Raw genomic sequence first — 14,031 nt, forward strand, 5'->3', positions numbered from 1 at the left:
TGGAGGTATTTGAAGAACCTAACTTTCATTTTTGTAAAAAAAAAAAAAAGTAGCTCGAACCAAAAAAATAAAAATAAAAGCATTCTACGTTAGTTCTGAAACGACCGATGTAAAATGCTAATCATTATAAGACGATCATGTGTCAAAGACAGTCTTAGAATGTAATGCATTCTACACCAGTTCTGAGACGGTCGATGTAGAATGCTAACCATTCTAAGACGGTTGTTCGCGACCGTCGTAGAATAAGTTTTCCCTTTTTACGATGTTTCTTATGACGACGGTTGTAAACCGATATAGAATCTCACTTCTCCAGTTGTGAAATATAATCTTACTGTAAAATTTGTGAATATCACCATACATATTCAAGTAAAGTGAGTTCTACCATGATTCCATATTTGGAAACTTAGAAAAAAAATTGATAACTCATTTTTAAACATTTGAGATGTAAAATAATAGAAAATGATAAAATAAGTGAACTATTATGAATGGACAAGTGTTCAAAACAATAATGAGAAGCAAATAAATGTTTATCGTGTATTGTCAAAATAGTGTACTTTGCCAAGGGATTAATTTATATAGAATAATAAGAACTTATAAAATAACTCGATATTGTCTCATTAGACTTGATTTTTGAATCTTATGTGATCGTTTCACTTGGATACAGAGTTGGCTTTGGAGGTATTTCTAAGTTTTCAATGTCTCCTTCAAGCATTTCGACTACTTTGTTCATTGAGGGACGGTCATTTGGTTTCAATTGTATACACCAAAGTGCAACTATGATCATTTTCTTTATCATTTTCTTTTCCTCCTCTGTGACATCTTCCATTTCTATATCTTCCTCATCTCCAATATGATTATAAATCCAAAAGGGAAAGAAAAGTTGACTTGAACGCTCTGCATGGGGATTTAGATTTTTCCTCTTGCTTGCCATCTCCATCAAAAGCATTCCATAGCTATAAACATCAGCCTTATGGGATATTCCCCCAATATTATTATAAAACAATTCTGGAGCCATATATCCAATTGTTCCTCTTGCTGCTGTCCTTGGGACAATGCTATTATCTATTGGATATAATTTTGCCAATCCAAAGTCAGAGACCTTTGGGGTGAAGTTTTCATCTAGTAGAATGTTGTGGGGCTTGATATCAAAGTGCAAAATCTGCATCTCACACCCATAGTGGAGATAAGCAATTCCACGAGCCACTCCAATTGATATATTATATATTCTATCATAGCTTAAATGTATACTTTCATCTTTGGAAAAAAGAAATTTATCAAGAGATCCATTGGGCATGAATTCATAGACAAGAGCACGTTTTGACCCATGAACACAAAATCCAATTAGTTGTACTATATTTTGATGATATGTTCTTCCAATGGTTGCAACTTCACTAATAAAATCTTGGCCATTTCCTTCTGATTTACCTAACATCTTTATTGCCACACAAGACCCGCTACGCAATTTTCCCTTGAACACAGAGCCATATCCTCCTTCACCCAACTTGTCTTTAAAACCTCCCGCCATCTTCTTAACTTCCTTGTATGAATATCTAATAGGCATCAAGTTATTTTGTTCTAGATAATTTTCAATACTTTCAAACATTGACAAATGTCTTTTTCTCCATTTACACGTCAAAATCACAATAAACAGTGGCACTGTCAACAAAATTTTCCATGCCCATAACATAATGAAAGCTGCAAGAAAATTTTACTTGAGTGAATAAAGATCATGGTAAAGAATCATTTGATTACACGGTTAATGTAAAATGAAATAAAGTAATTTGTTAATTTAAAAGATCAATTTGACTTGAAAAAAAAAACAATTTGGTTCTTAAAACTGATACTATGCACATCCATCTAGATAGTTACAAAAACATAAAGCAGATTTAATTTCTAGTTTTTTTTTTTTGCACATATTTAATTTCTATCTTAAACAAATATTAATCAATTTGGTTGTTGACGTTGCTATGTATAAGTAAAATTTTCCTTTAACATTAAAGTGCATTTAAGACCAAATTGGCTAATGGTTGTCAAAATTAAAAACTAAATTTACTTTTTTTTTACAAAAGAATCAAAATAAATAATTATGCCAATTTTAGGGACTAATTTATTGTTTTATGTTTATTAAAGATTATATATATATACTACAAAATCATTGGTTAAAATTGTTACATATACAACAAAATGGATTCATCTATATCTATATTAAATACATTTTCACATACATATATGTATATTTAACAACTAAGGCTTAAATATATTTTTATCCTTAATAAATATTAGATTTTTATGTTTGTTTTTTAATATATTTTTCTTTTGCATTGAGTCCTTAATATAACTATTTTTATTTTTGGTTTTTGATATTTTTTTTAGTTTCAGATAAATTAGTGAAATTTATGGTTGTTTCTAGATAAATTTTTTTCATTTATTATTAGACGAAACAAAAGAAAAATTTGTTAATTTACTAAGAAATAAATATAAAATTTATTAATTTATCCGAGAGTAAAACAAAATATAAAAAAAAATATTATTATATTAGAAACTTAACACAAAATATAAATATATTAAAAAATAAATAAAAAAAATTAAATATTTATTAGGGATCAAAATATATTTAAACCATAAATTATTAGTGAAACTCACATGTATGTTTAAGGTGGAGGATATTATTGAATAAGGTCGTGTGATAAAGCATCAAAACTAATTCTTTTCATTATGTACATAATTAAAGCAAAGGTAAAGATGATAAGATGCATACCTCCCAGAAAGATACCCAGCATATCACCTAAAACAGAAGGAAAATATGAATTTTAGAATCCTGTTGATCTCAACAACTAGACAAAGATGACCATATGCATAATTTCATAAAGGTTATAGCCATTGAAAAGTTTAACAGCCTTTTCTTATTTAAAAATAATAATTCTTTTGCCTTTTAAAAAGAAAAAATAGTAAATGTTTTATTTGATGCACGGATTCTTATAAATATTGTTAAAATAGTTTTTTTTGGTAGGTAATACATTGGTAAAGTATAAAAATAATAAATTATTTTTTGTCAGAAAAAGACTATCAATTAAAGAAATTAAAATATATAAATAAAATTATCCTTTAATTCAATAAAAAATTAAATAAAAATATTAATTCAATTTGACATGAAAAATCCACAAAATTAGAAATAACGTACATTGTTGTTAGAAAAGTAGGATGATTCGAATTGGTTGATGTTCCAAATGAGTAAAATGACAATTATTAAAGCAAATGAATACAGTAATAATGGGCATGTTAAAGGGGGCAAATATTTTAAAGGCTTATTCTTAGTTCTAATTTAACATTTTTTTATCATTATGTTTGTTTTGTTTGTAGTTTTTAATACATTTTAGATCATATTTTTTTCACTATTTAAAAGTATCTTAAAAATTAAAATTAAAAAAACATAAATTATAAGGATTAATTTTTTTGTAAGTACAAAAAATAAAAATACACCAAATTATATTTTAAATTTTGCGAGTGATGATCACAAGAAATTCATAATACAGTAGAAGTTACTAATTCGTTTACCACATATAATGTACGAGTGTATGCAATTAAAAGAGGTCGGCCAAAAGTTAAGATTATTAAAGCTAAACCTTTAGGTCCATAAAAAATATTATTTACCATTAATTCTCATAAAACAAAAAGGTCACGTATATTAAAAAAAATCATATTAACACAGAGCACTATGAATAAAAAAAGTCTTTTTATGTTAAGTTTCACTCACTCGCTAATGAATCCCATTCCCAATAATCAAGCTCCTGGCTGACAGAGTCGAAAAAGCAGTTGTGGTAGTAGCAGAAGCCGTATATACTTGAACAACGCTGGCCACATATGAGGCGCATCCATGAAATCTCAAATCCATAGACTAGCCCCGTGTGCATGGCAGAGTAGGAATAATTGTTTGTATCCAAACCCCACCAAGATGTCAGAGCAACCAGCTTTACGTGACAACCAACTTGGAAGTCCTCTGCTTTTAAGTCACCAGCAATAGCGTATATGTACTTGTCTTTGGAGTCCCAGTTGACGTATGAAGCAGTATCCACATACTTCCCATTCTGAGTCACTGGATTGCTACAATTCATATACACTATATGCTGGAAAGCAAGCCTGTCCCAATTACTACGACCTAAGTATTGAAAGAATTGAGAATGAAAAAGTCGTGGATTTCATCATAAATGAAAACTAACAACTAATCTTTACCGATAACAAATAAATAAATTCCGATGACCTGAATATTGACCAGCTTGGTATGGATCCATGTTGTAAATATCACTGTAAGTATCAGTGAAATTGGAGCGAGACAAGAAATAGCGAGGAAGGGAGGAGCAATTTGTTTGTTGATCGACTCCTGGATCAACCACTCGGATAGTGAAATTATTGTAGTTGATTGCCTGCACATGATATTTTCCAGAGTACAAATGTAACACAGTAACATTGTTTTCACAAGCTAGCTCATACCTATTGTCGCCGCAGCTTTTAGGGTGGCCTTTTAGTCGAAATGGGTAAGTTATGTTGGTGATTTTGCCGCAGGAAGAAAGGGGGCAACCATGATCTTGCTTCTTGGTAGCACAAATTTGCTGGACTAGAAGCAGTAGCAGGATCACCAATAACGCTCTCTCTCTCCACATGACGCCCAAACTGTTTGAAGTGCATACAAAATCAAAGTTAGATATTTAAATTTAGAACACAGACTTGAAATATATATATAAGGGACACATTTTTTCCTTTTACAAAATTCTGTGGAAATACTGATAGCCAAGTATGTGTTTGTATACGTTTTCCAAGTCACATCTACCCAAAAATCACCTCCAATTTACTAGTTATTGACTTGTTGCTTCCAGAATGACCTAAGTCATGTCCTAAGCGCGTCGAGGATCCAAACATGTGTTGACTTGGACTGAGAAACCGCGTTTTCCCATTTTCTATCTGGTTTCTGAAATTGATTATTCAATATAAAATAAATAAAAGAACATAAAATCTGTTCAAGCATAAAAACATTAAGTGCGTGGATCAACGGGACACATGCTAATTTCAACTCAACTTAACTACCGATGAACTTAAATATTCAGTGTTTCTAACTGGCACGAAAAGAAAACAAAGCACACGTTGCTGAGATGACAGAGCCTCCTAGTGTGCTGCCCCTCCAAATAATGATAATCCTTCTCCTTATCAAAAGTGGCAGCAGCAACAATGAGTGTGGGGAATGGTCTTGCGGCTCTGGCCAACCACCTATCAGATTTCCCGTCAAACTCATCAAGGGAATTAAAGATGAATGTGGTTATCCGGGGTTTTGTCTATATTGTACTCAAAAGCATGAGACTATGCTTGTTCTCTCCTCCGTAAAACTCCAAGTCAGTTACATAAACTACGAAAATCATGAAATTGTGTTGAATGACCCGGAAAATTGCCTTCCGCACAAGTTTCTGCAAATCAACGATTCTCTTATTCATCCTTACAAATTTGACGATGAAGCTAAAACAAGTAAGTTGAGCTTCTTCAACTGTTCTTCAGTTGAGCATCAACACCTGAGAAACTACCAGCAGTCACTGTCAGACTCACAAGACATGATCTCCTGTCCGATTTATGTTTCTGATCTTCATGACAGTGTGCTCAGTTTGGACCTAACATCCTGTACCAAAATGTTCGATATCGTTACGCCAGTTTCGGCATACGGGATGCAGCGAAATTCGTTGGATTTAAGATGGTCCGAAGCAAATTGTAGTCAGTGCAAAGCAAAAGGCAAGAAATGTAAATGGAAGAACAACAGAGGTGACATCGAATGTTTCGACTGCAAGGACAAGCGAAAAACTATTCATGTTCCCAAATCTTTTATTTACTCTGCACCAGGTTAGATCAAACTCCTTCACATAACTTCACTTAGTCTTTTTGCCTCTTTTTTCTTTTTTAATAAAGTCTCCTACTGTTGTTATTGCAGGTTCGATTCTTTTGGGGTTCGCGGTTATTGTCGTTTTTAAGATCATATACCATTTTAGACAGAAACAAGAGGACCAAGCAAGGGTGGAGAAGTTCTTAGAGGAATACAGGGCAGAAAAGCCTGCAAGATTTACTTATGCAGGACTTATATACCTTTTTGATAAAAACTCATGCATGACTTATATACCTTTTTGATAAAAATACATGCATGACTTATGCATCACACTGAGAGTGACACTTAGATTGGACATATATACAAGACAACCTTGTCATATTCTTTGAAATTTAAACCTGTATTAATCTTCACGGCATAGACTTTAATTAGTGAGCGGAACTGCTTCTATTTTACATTGTCCTTTAGCAAAGACTAATGAATAGTACCTGTGATAATAACTAAAGTTTGTTTTAAGATACGTGCAAGATTTTTGCATGAAATATATGAAGATAATTAATAACAAAAATAAATAACAGAAGAAAAATTGAAATAATAAATCCATAAAAAAAGCTCATTGGTAAGTTAAGTCACTATAATTTGCGAGGATCTCAAAGTTCATTTGATACAACTCTGTGTATGTTAACGTAACCATCTTTTCCTCTCCCGTGCCCATGTAACACAAAGAAATTAAAATAAGAGATATAAATTTAATCTGGTGGGAAAGAAAGAAGAGAAAGAGAGAGAAATTGGATTCAAATTTTCCAACTAACAAAAATCTAATAATATTAATAATTAATATTTATGAATAAAAAAATCAAAATATTTTTCACACTGGTAATAAATTTTCACCTTATACATGTAATCCAACAATATTAATTATGTTCTGACTGATCGATAAAAAAATCCAATAATATTAAAGTTGGAATAATTATTATTTTCAATTTTGTAAATACTAATTATATGAATTACACAATGACTTTGACTAGTCAAAGTCGCTGCATATCATGTGATTATATAAGGCAACCCTGTCAAAATCATTAGAATGTATTGCTTGAATAAAACTTACTATATATCAACACGGATATTAATGGAAGACTTCTCTTTTCCACAAGTCTAGATGTGTGGTGGACTTTTGATGAGTACATTCTATGAACCAACCAGTAATTATCTAAATTGCTACGTTTGCGAAATAAACAATAGAAAAAGCTGAACTCGAAGACTAACAAATAGACTTGTGATAATCAATAATTAAATTTCTATAATATATATATATATATATATATATATATATATATATATATAAAGATTTAATTATATTTTTTATTATTAAATTTTCTATTTTTGATGAATTTTACTCTTAACAAATTAATTTGACATATTTTACTTCTAATTTTTATGTTTATCAATGGATAAATGACAAGAAGTAAAATTTATAAGTTTCTTAAAAATTAAGGGTAAAATATAATCATTTTAATTTGTTAGGGTAAAATTCACCAAAAATTAAAAAGGTTAAGGCAAAAAGTGCAATTAAGCGCTCCTTATATCAAATTGTGGTTTATTAATTTTATTCATTTATATAAATTAAAATCAAAACTAATTTTAACATATATTTATATAAATTGTGGTTAATCAATGTTACTCATTTATATGTAAATTAATTTTTCCATAAAAATGTGGACATTAAAATTTTTAAATGGAAAATAATACATGTGTTTGAATTTTTTAAAATATTGTTAAAATATTAAAGATTTTAATAAAAACTATATATTTACTATTATTATTATTATTATTATTATTATTATTATTATTATTATTATTATTATTATTATCTATCAAATGGCTTTTAATCACGATTACATGAAACACATTTTATGTTGATGTAAACATTAGTTGTTTGAAAATTTGTGGTAAATGGTGTTGTGCATTCTTAAAATTCAATGCAACTTTATAACATTAGCTATTTATAAATCAATATAAAAAATATCTTTTTATATCAATTGTAACATCTGTTCAAATCAGAATCAATGTCGAATCATTTTTCGTATTATTAATTTGAACTCCTTTTTGCTCTAGCCTCACAAAATCTTGAAATCTCTAGTTTCTCTCTCAACTTTGTTGTCAATGACCTCATTGTCACCATGAACCCAAACCTACCAACCACATCACTGCCACCACGACCCCACCCCGCCACCGCGTTGCTACCATCATGCACCCAAACCCCTATCACTACCACCCTTACAAACCCAAACTCCCTATGACAACCTTGTTAGATCAACAAAGGTGACATTGAATGTTTCGACTGCAAGGACAAACAAAAAACTATTCGTGTTCCCAAATCTTTTTATTTACTCTACTACATGTTAGATCAAACTCCTTCACACAACTTCACTTAGTCTTTTTGCCTTTTTTTTTCTTTTTTAATCAAGTCTCCTATTGTTATTGTAGGTTTGATTCTTTTGGGGTTCGTAGTTATTGCCATTTTTAAGATCATATACCATTTTAGACAGAAAGAAGAGGACCAAGCAAGGGTGAAGAAGTTCTTAGAGGAATACAGGACAAAAAAGCCTGCAAGATTTACTTATGCTGATGTGAAAAGAATCACAGGTGGTTTTAAAGAGAAGTTAGGGGAAGGAGCTCATGGGGTTGTATTAAGAGGAAAATTTTCAATTGAGATTCTGGTGGCTGTGAAGATCCTCAATAATACAGAGGGAAGAAGGGAAAGAGTTCATCAATGAATTGGAAATTATGGGCAAAATCCACCACATCAATGTGGTTCGTTTGCTTGGCTATTGTGCTAAAGGAATCCATCGTGCTCTGGTCTACAATTTATTTCCAAATGATTCGCTACAAAGCATCATATTTCCACCAGATGATAAGCAGGATTTCCTTGGCTGGGAGAAGCTGCAGAACATTGCTCTTGGTATAGCTAAAGGGATTGAGTATCTTCACCAAGTTTGTAACCATCCCATTATTCACTTTGACATCAATCCTCACAATGTGTTACTTGATGACAACTTCACTCTAACAATTTCTGATTTTGGCTTAGCAAAATTGTGTTCCAAGAATCCTAGTTTGGTGTCCATGACAGCAGCTAGAGGAACCTTGGGATACATTGCACCTGAAGTTTTCTCTAGAAACTTTGGGAATGTCTTATAAGTCTAATATTTATAGTTACAGAATATTGTTAGACATGTCTTCTCCACAAGATTTCCATGTGTTGTATCCAGATTGGATGCATGACCTAGTTCATCGAGATGTGCATATCCATGTTGAGGATGACGGTGATGTTAAAATTGCATAGAAACTAGCAATTGTTGGACTTTGGTGCATTCAGTGGCAGCCATTGAATTTTCCATCCATAAAATCTGTCATACAAATTGTTGTGGAAGTGATGAAGAACAAACAAGAATAGCAGCAGCAGATGCAGCAGAAAGTTATGTCACACACGATGTTGCAACAAAATTGAAAGAGAAAGAGATGAGAGAAAGAACACACAAGCAGATTTACGTGGTTCACCTTGAGTAAGGCTACATCCACGGGAGGGAAAAATAGAAAGCTTTTATTATGGTTGCATTATACAAGTGGAAGCTTATCCTCTATGTAAAATACATGGCATCCTTGCCTTATATAAACAGAGGACAAAATAGAAAAATAACAAAATAAACTTCCATATGGATTTTGGTCACAGCCCAACAATTCACCACCTTGAACCAACATCCATATAAAACACAAGCTGCACCCTCCAAACACACATGATTTTAACCCCAACAATCTACATTGAGCAAGCTTAAGCAGTGATCAAACTTGCTCTTTGGAACTGGCTTTGTGAACATATCAGCAGGATTGTGCAGAGTGCTGATCTTATGAACTTTGATTCTTCTCTCTGACCGAATGAAGTGATATCTAACATCTATATGCTTGGTTCTATCATGATGAACCTGATCCTTGGCCAAGCATATAGCACTAAGGCTATCACAATAGATGTTAGCATATTCTTGATTAATTCCGAGATCATTTATCAAACCTCTCTGCCAAATTCCTTCCTTTGCAGCTTCAGTAAAAGCCATATATTCAACCTCAGTAGTTGAGAGGGAAACAGAAGGTTGAAGTGTTGCCTTCCAACTCACCAAGCAGCCACCAAGGGTGTAAGCATACCCTGTTAATGACCTTTTCTTGACAAGATCAGCAGCAAAATCTGCATCAGAATAGCCAGTGAGGCAGCAATCTGGGTGAGATCCATAGATCAAACCTACATCTGAAGTCCCTTTAAGATATCTGAAAATTTCTTCACAGCCTTCCAATGTTCCTTCTGAGGTTGGTTTAAGAACCTATTAACCATGCTAACAGCATAAGCAAGGTCAGGTCTGGTGCAGACCATGGCATACATGAGACTGTCAATAGCACTTGAGTATGGAACCTTTGACATATAGTCCTGATCAGCCTGAGCTTGAACCTTTATCATAGCTAACAACTTCTCTTTTTCTGAAAGGGGAGTACTAATAGGTTTAGAATCATTCATTCCAAACCTCACAAGTATCTTCTAAATGTAATCCTTTTGAGACAAAAATAGCCTTTTCTGAGTTCTGTCCCTATAGATCTCCATTCCTAAGATTTTCTTTGCAGCCCCTAGATCTTTCATATCAAATTCACCACTCAAGAGGATCTTCAGATTTTGTATATCACACATGCTTTTTGCTGCAATAAGCATGTCATCTACATAGAGTAGAAGATAGATCATTGATCCATCCTCCACCTTGTTGTGATAAACACAGCAATCATAGAGACTTCTCTTGAATCCTTGGCTGGTGATAAAGTTGTCAAACCTCATGTACCATTGCCTTGGAGATTGTTTCAAACCATACAAGGACCTCTGCAGTTGACAAACATACCTTTCTTTTCCTTGAACTTCAAATCCTTCAGGCTGTTTCATTAGAATATTTTTCTTCCAATCTTCCATGGAGAAAAACAGTCTTGACATCAAGTTGTTCAAGTTCCAGATCTTGGTTTGCCACAATAGCAAGCAAAACCCTGATAGATGTATGTCTGACCACAGGTGAAAAGATTTCGTTGAAATCTACTCCTTCTTTCTGGCTGAATCCCTTGGCAACTAACCTAGCCTTGTATCTTATCCCTTCCTTTTCTGAAAGACCAGGTTTCCTCTTGAATATCCACTTGCAACCTACCACATGTCTTCCTTTAGGTAGTTCAACAAGTTTCCAGGTTTGATTATTATATAAAGATTCCATTTCCTCTTTCATAGCTAACAACCAATTTTCAGCTTCAGGATGATTGATATCTTCTTGGTAAGTGTCTGGTTCATTTGAATCTATTTCTTCAGCTGCATGTAATGCATAGGCAGCCATGTCTTCAAAACCATATCTTTCAAGAGGTTTATTGACCCTTTTTGGTCTCTGATTGATTCCAGAATTGAGCTGTGGAGGATCAAGTTCACCAGCTAAATGAGACTCATTTGCACTAAAATCTTCTAATTTCTCACCTTCTTGAAGAACCACAGGAGATGTTTCGGAATGACCCCATTTTTCTGAGTCTTTGGCTGTAGATTCTACATCCTTTTTCTTGAGGAGAGTGGCATATTTGTGTTCCAGCAATTGGAACCTCAAGCTTGGGATGAAACAGGTGTGATTCATCAAAAATTACATCTCTGCTGAGAAGAACTTTCCTTTCAGATGGTGACCAGATCCTATAGCCTTTCACCCCATCACCATAACCCATGAACAGACTCTTTCTTGATCTAGGTACCAGCTTTCCTTCATTGACATGATAATAGGCATTGCAGCCAAATACTCTTAGGTTTGAGTAGTTTGCTGTTTTGCCATTCCAGATTTCAATAGGAGTTTTAAGTCCTATAGCAGTAGAGGGTGTTCTATTGATTAGAAAGCAAGCTGTATTGATAGCTTCTCCCCAAAAACTTTTGTTGAGACCAGCATTGGACAATAGACATCTTGTTCTTTCCAGGAGTGCTCTGTTCATTCTTTCAGCAACTCTATTTTGCTGAGGAGTGTTTCTAACAGTAAGTTGTCTAGCAATCCCTTCATCTCTGCAGAATTTGTTAAATTTCGTTGAGCAAAACTCCAAGCCATTATCAGTTCTGAGTCTTTTAACTTTCCTTTCAGTTTGTTTTTCAATCAGTGCCTTCCATTCTTTGAAGCATTTGAAAGCTTGACTCTTCTGACTCATGATGTAGATCCATGTCATTCTTGAGTAGTCATCAATTATGGACAGAAAATACCTTCCACCACTTAGAGAAGGTACTCTTGCAGGCCCCCAACAGTCAGCATGAATGTAATCAAAAGTTCCTTTGCTGGTGTGAATTGCTTTAGGAAATTTAATCTTATGTTGCTTGTCGAAAACACAATGCTTAGAAAATTCAAGTTCATCCAGTTTCTGATTTCCCAACAGCTGCTGCTTTTGAAGTATCATCATACCTTTTTCACTCATATGTCCTAGCCTCATGTGCCACAATTGAGTTAAGTCAGGTATGCTCTTATTGGATCTTGATGCAATAGCTACTAGACCATCCTCAACACATGTTGTACCTTGAAGTATATAGAGATTACCCCTCTTTATACCCTTTATCACCAACGTAGAGCCTTTCTAAATTTTCATGACCCCATTTTCACTGCTACATTTGAACCCTTTTCCATCCATAATACCTATGGAGATTAGATTCTTCTTCAGCTCTGGAACATGCCTAACTTCAGTGAGTATTTGGATAATTCCATCATGCATCTTGATTTTTATTGTGCCAATTCCAACTGTCTTGCATGAGACATCATTTCCCATGAAGAAATTTCCACCCGATTTCTCTTCATAGGTGTCAAACCAGGTTTTGTTAGGACACATATGAAAGGAAGAGCTAGAGTCTAATATCCACTTATTTTTCAGAATGTTGGTAATGATCAGCAGCTGAGAGAACAAGCTCATCTTCAGATGTGGAACCTTCCTTGGCAACAGCAGCAGATGGTTTGCCCTTTTCATGGGACAATCTTTCTTCCAATAACCTGGCTCCTTGCAGTAGTTACAAATATCCTTTGGATTGACATGAGTCTTCTTCTTTCCTTTAAACACCTTTTTATTGATGTTCTTGTTAGAGTTAGAGACAACAAGACCAAATCCATTTGATTCTTCAGAATTTCCAGGTGCTTTAGATCGAAGTTCCCTTGAGTATAAGCTGGATTTCACCTCCTCCATGGTGACACATTCCTTACCAACACTAAGAGAATTGACAAAGCTCTCATATGATGGTGGTAGAGAGGCTAACAGAATCATGGCAGCATCTTCATCCTCTATCTTAACATCTATATCTCTTAATTCCATCAAAATAGAAGTCAATTCATCAAGATGATCTTAAAGAGATGTATCTTCTTTCATGTGTAAACCAAATAGACGCCTCTTCAAGAAGAGCTTGTTGCATATTGACTTAGTCATATACAGCTTTTCCAACTTGAGCCATAAGCCACTTGCAGTTTCTTCATTTGCAACTTCATATAAAACTTCATCAGACAAGGAAAGCAAGATTAGTGAGTGAGCCTTTTCTTCTTGTTCTGCAAGTTCTTCAGTCTTTGAAATAGAGACCTTTTCTTTTGATTCAGAAGCCACTTCTTTCTTCACAGATGCATAAGCAACAGGAGCCCAAACACGTTGTTCCTTCAACAAAGCATGCATCTTGATGCGCCACATATTGAAGCTGTTCTTTCCATTGAATTTCTCAATCCTGATTATGTTTGACATGATTTCTTGAATGTTCTTGATCACAAAGAAGCAGCGAAAGAACCAGAAACAAGACTCCCACAGCTTGATCTTTATATTCAGACGAGAATCTTGAATTCCCTTGATCACAACTTGAGCTCTTGATTCCAGTTTGTTGTGGAAGTGATGAAGAACAAGCAAGAACAACAACAACAGATGTAGAAGAAAGTTATGTCACACACACAATGTTGCAACAAAATTGAAAGAGAAAGAAATGAGAGAAAGAACACACAAACAGATTTACGTGGTTCACCTTGAGTAAGGCTACATCCACGGGAGGGAAAAACAGAAAGCTTTTATTATGGTTGCATTATACAAGTGGAAGCTTATCCTCTATGTAAAATACAGGGCATCCTTGCCTT

General features: G+C 33.7%; 2 protein-coding genes across 3 annotated transcripts; one reads left to right on the plus strand and one right to left on the minus strand.

Annotated features, from left to right (window-relative positions):
* Positions 1-511: 511 nt before the first annotated feature.
* Positions 512-4,770, minus strand: LOC100782716 (rust resistance kinase Lr10). 2 transcript variants are annotated; one of them, XM_014770115.3, is made up of 4 exons: positions 4,259-4,770; positions 3,755-4,156; positions 2,759-2,785; positions 512-1,695 (listed from the first exon to the last, which is right to left on the minus strand). In XM_014770115.3, the coding sequence occupies exons 1-4, from the start codon at positions 4,656-4,658 to the stop codon at positions 638-640; spliced, it is 1,887 nt and encodes a 628-aa protein (XP_014625601.2). In that variant the 5' UTR covers positions 4,659-4,770; the 3' UTR covers positions 512-637. The 2 variants fall into 2 exon arrangements, with proteins under 2 accessions (XP_014625601.2, XP_040866998.1); XM_041011064.1 differs by lacking the exon at positions 2,759-2,785.
* Positions 4,771-5,049: 279 nt separating this feature from the next.
* LOC102660873 (rust resistance kinase Lr10) lies at positions 5,050-9,311 on the plus strand. The gene is given in 4 exon segments (XM_041011423.1): positions 5,050-5,778; positions 8,345-8,610; positions 8,612-9,045; positions 9,047-9,311. Coding segments are annotated over 4 exon segments (1,599 nt in total). The 5' UTR covers positions 5,050-5,144.
* The last annotated feature ends 4,720 nt before the right edge of the window (positions 9,312-14,031 follow it).

The sequence above is a fragment of the Glycine max genome, chromosome 17 (assembly GCF_000004515.6).
Source record: "Glycine max cultivar Williams 82 chromosome 17, Glycine_max_v4.0, whole genome shotgun sequence".
Classification (NCBI taxonomy): Eukaryota; Viridiplantae; Streptophyta; class Magnoliopsida; order Fabales; family Fabaceae; genus Glycine; species Glycine max.

Coding starts and splice junctions, on each gene's coding strand:
- LOC100782716 (XM_014770115.3), bottom strand. CDS start 4,658: ATGTGGAGAGAGAGAGCGTTATTGGTGATCCTGCTACTGCTTCTAGTC. Junction 4,157..4,258: donor CCAAGCTGGTCAATATTCAG/GTCATCGGAATT, acceptor TTCAATACTTAG/GTCGTAGTAATTGGGACAGG. Junction 1,696..2,758: donor GCTGGGTATCTTTCTGGGAG/GTATGCATCTTA, acceptor ATTTTCTTGCAG/CTTTCATTATGTTATGGGCA.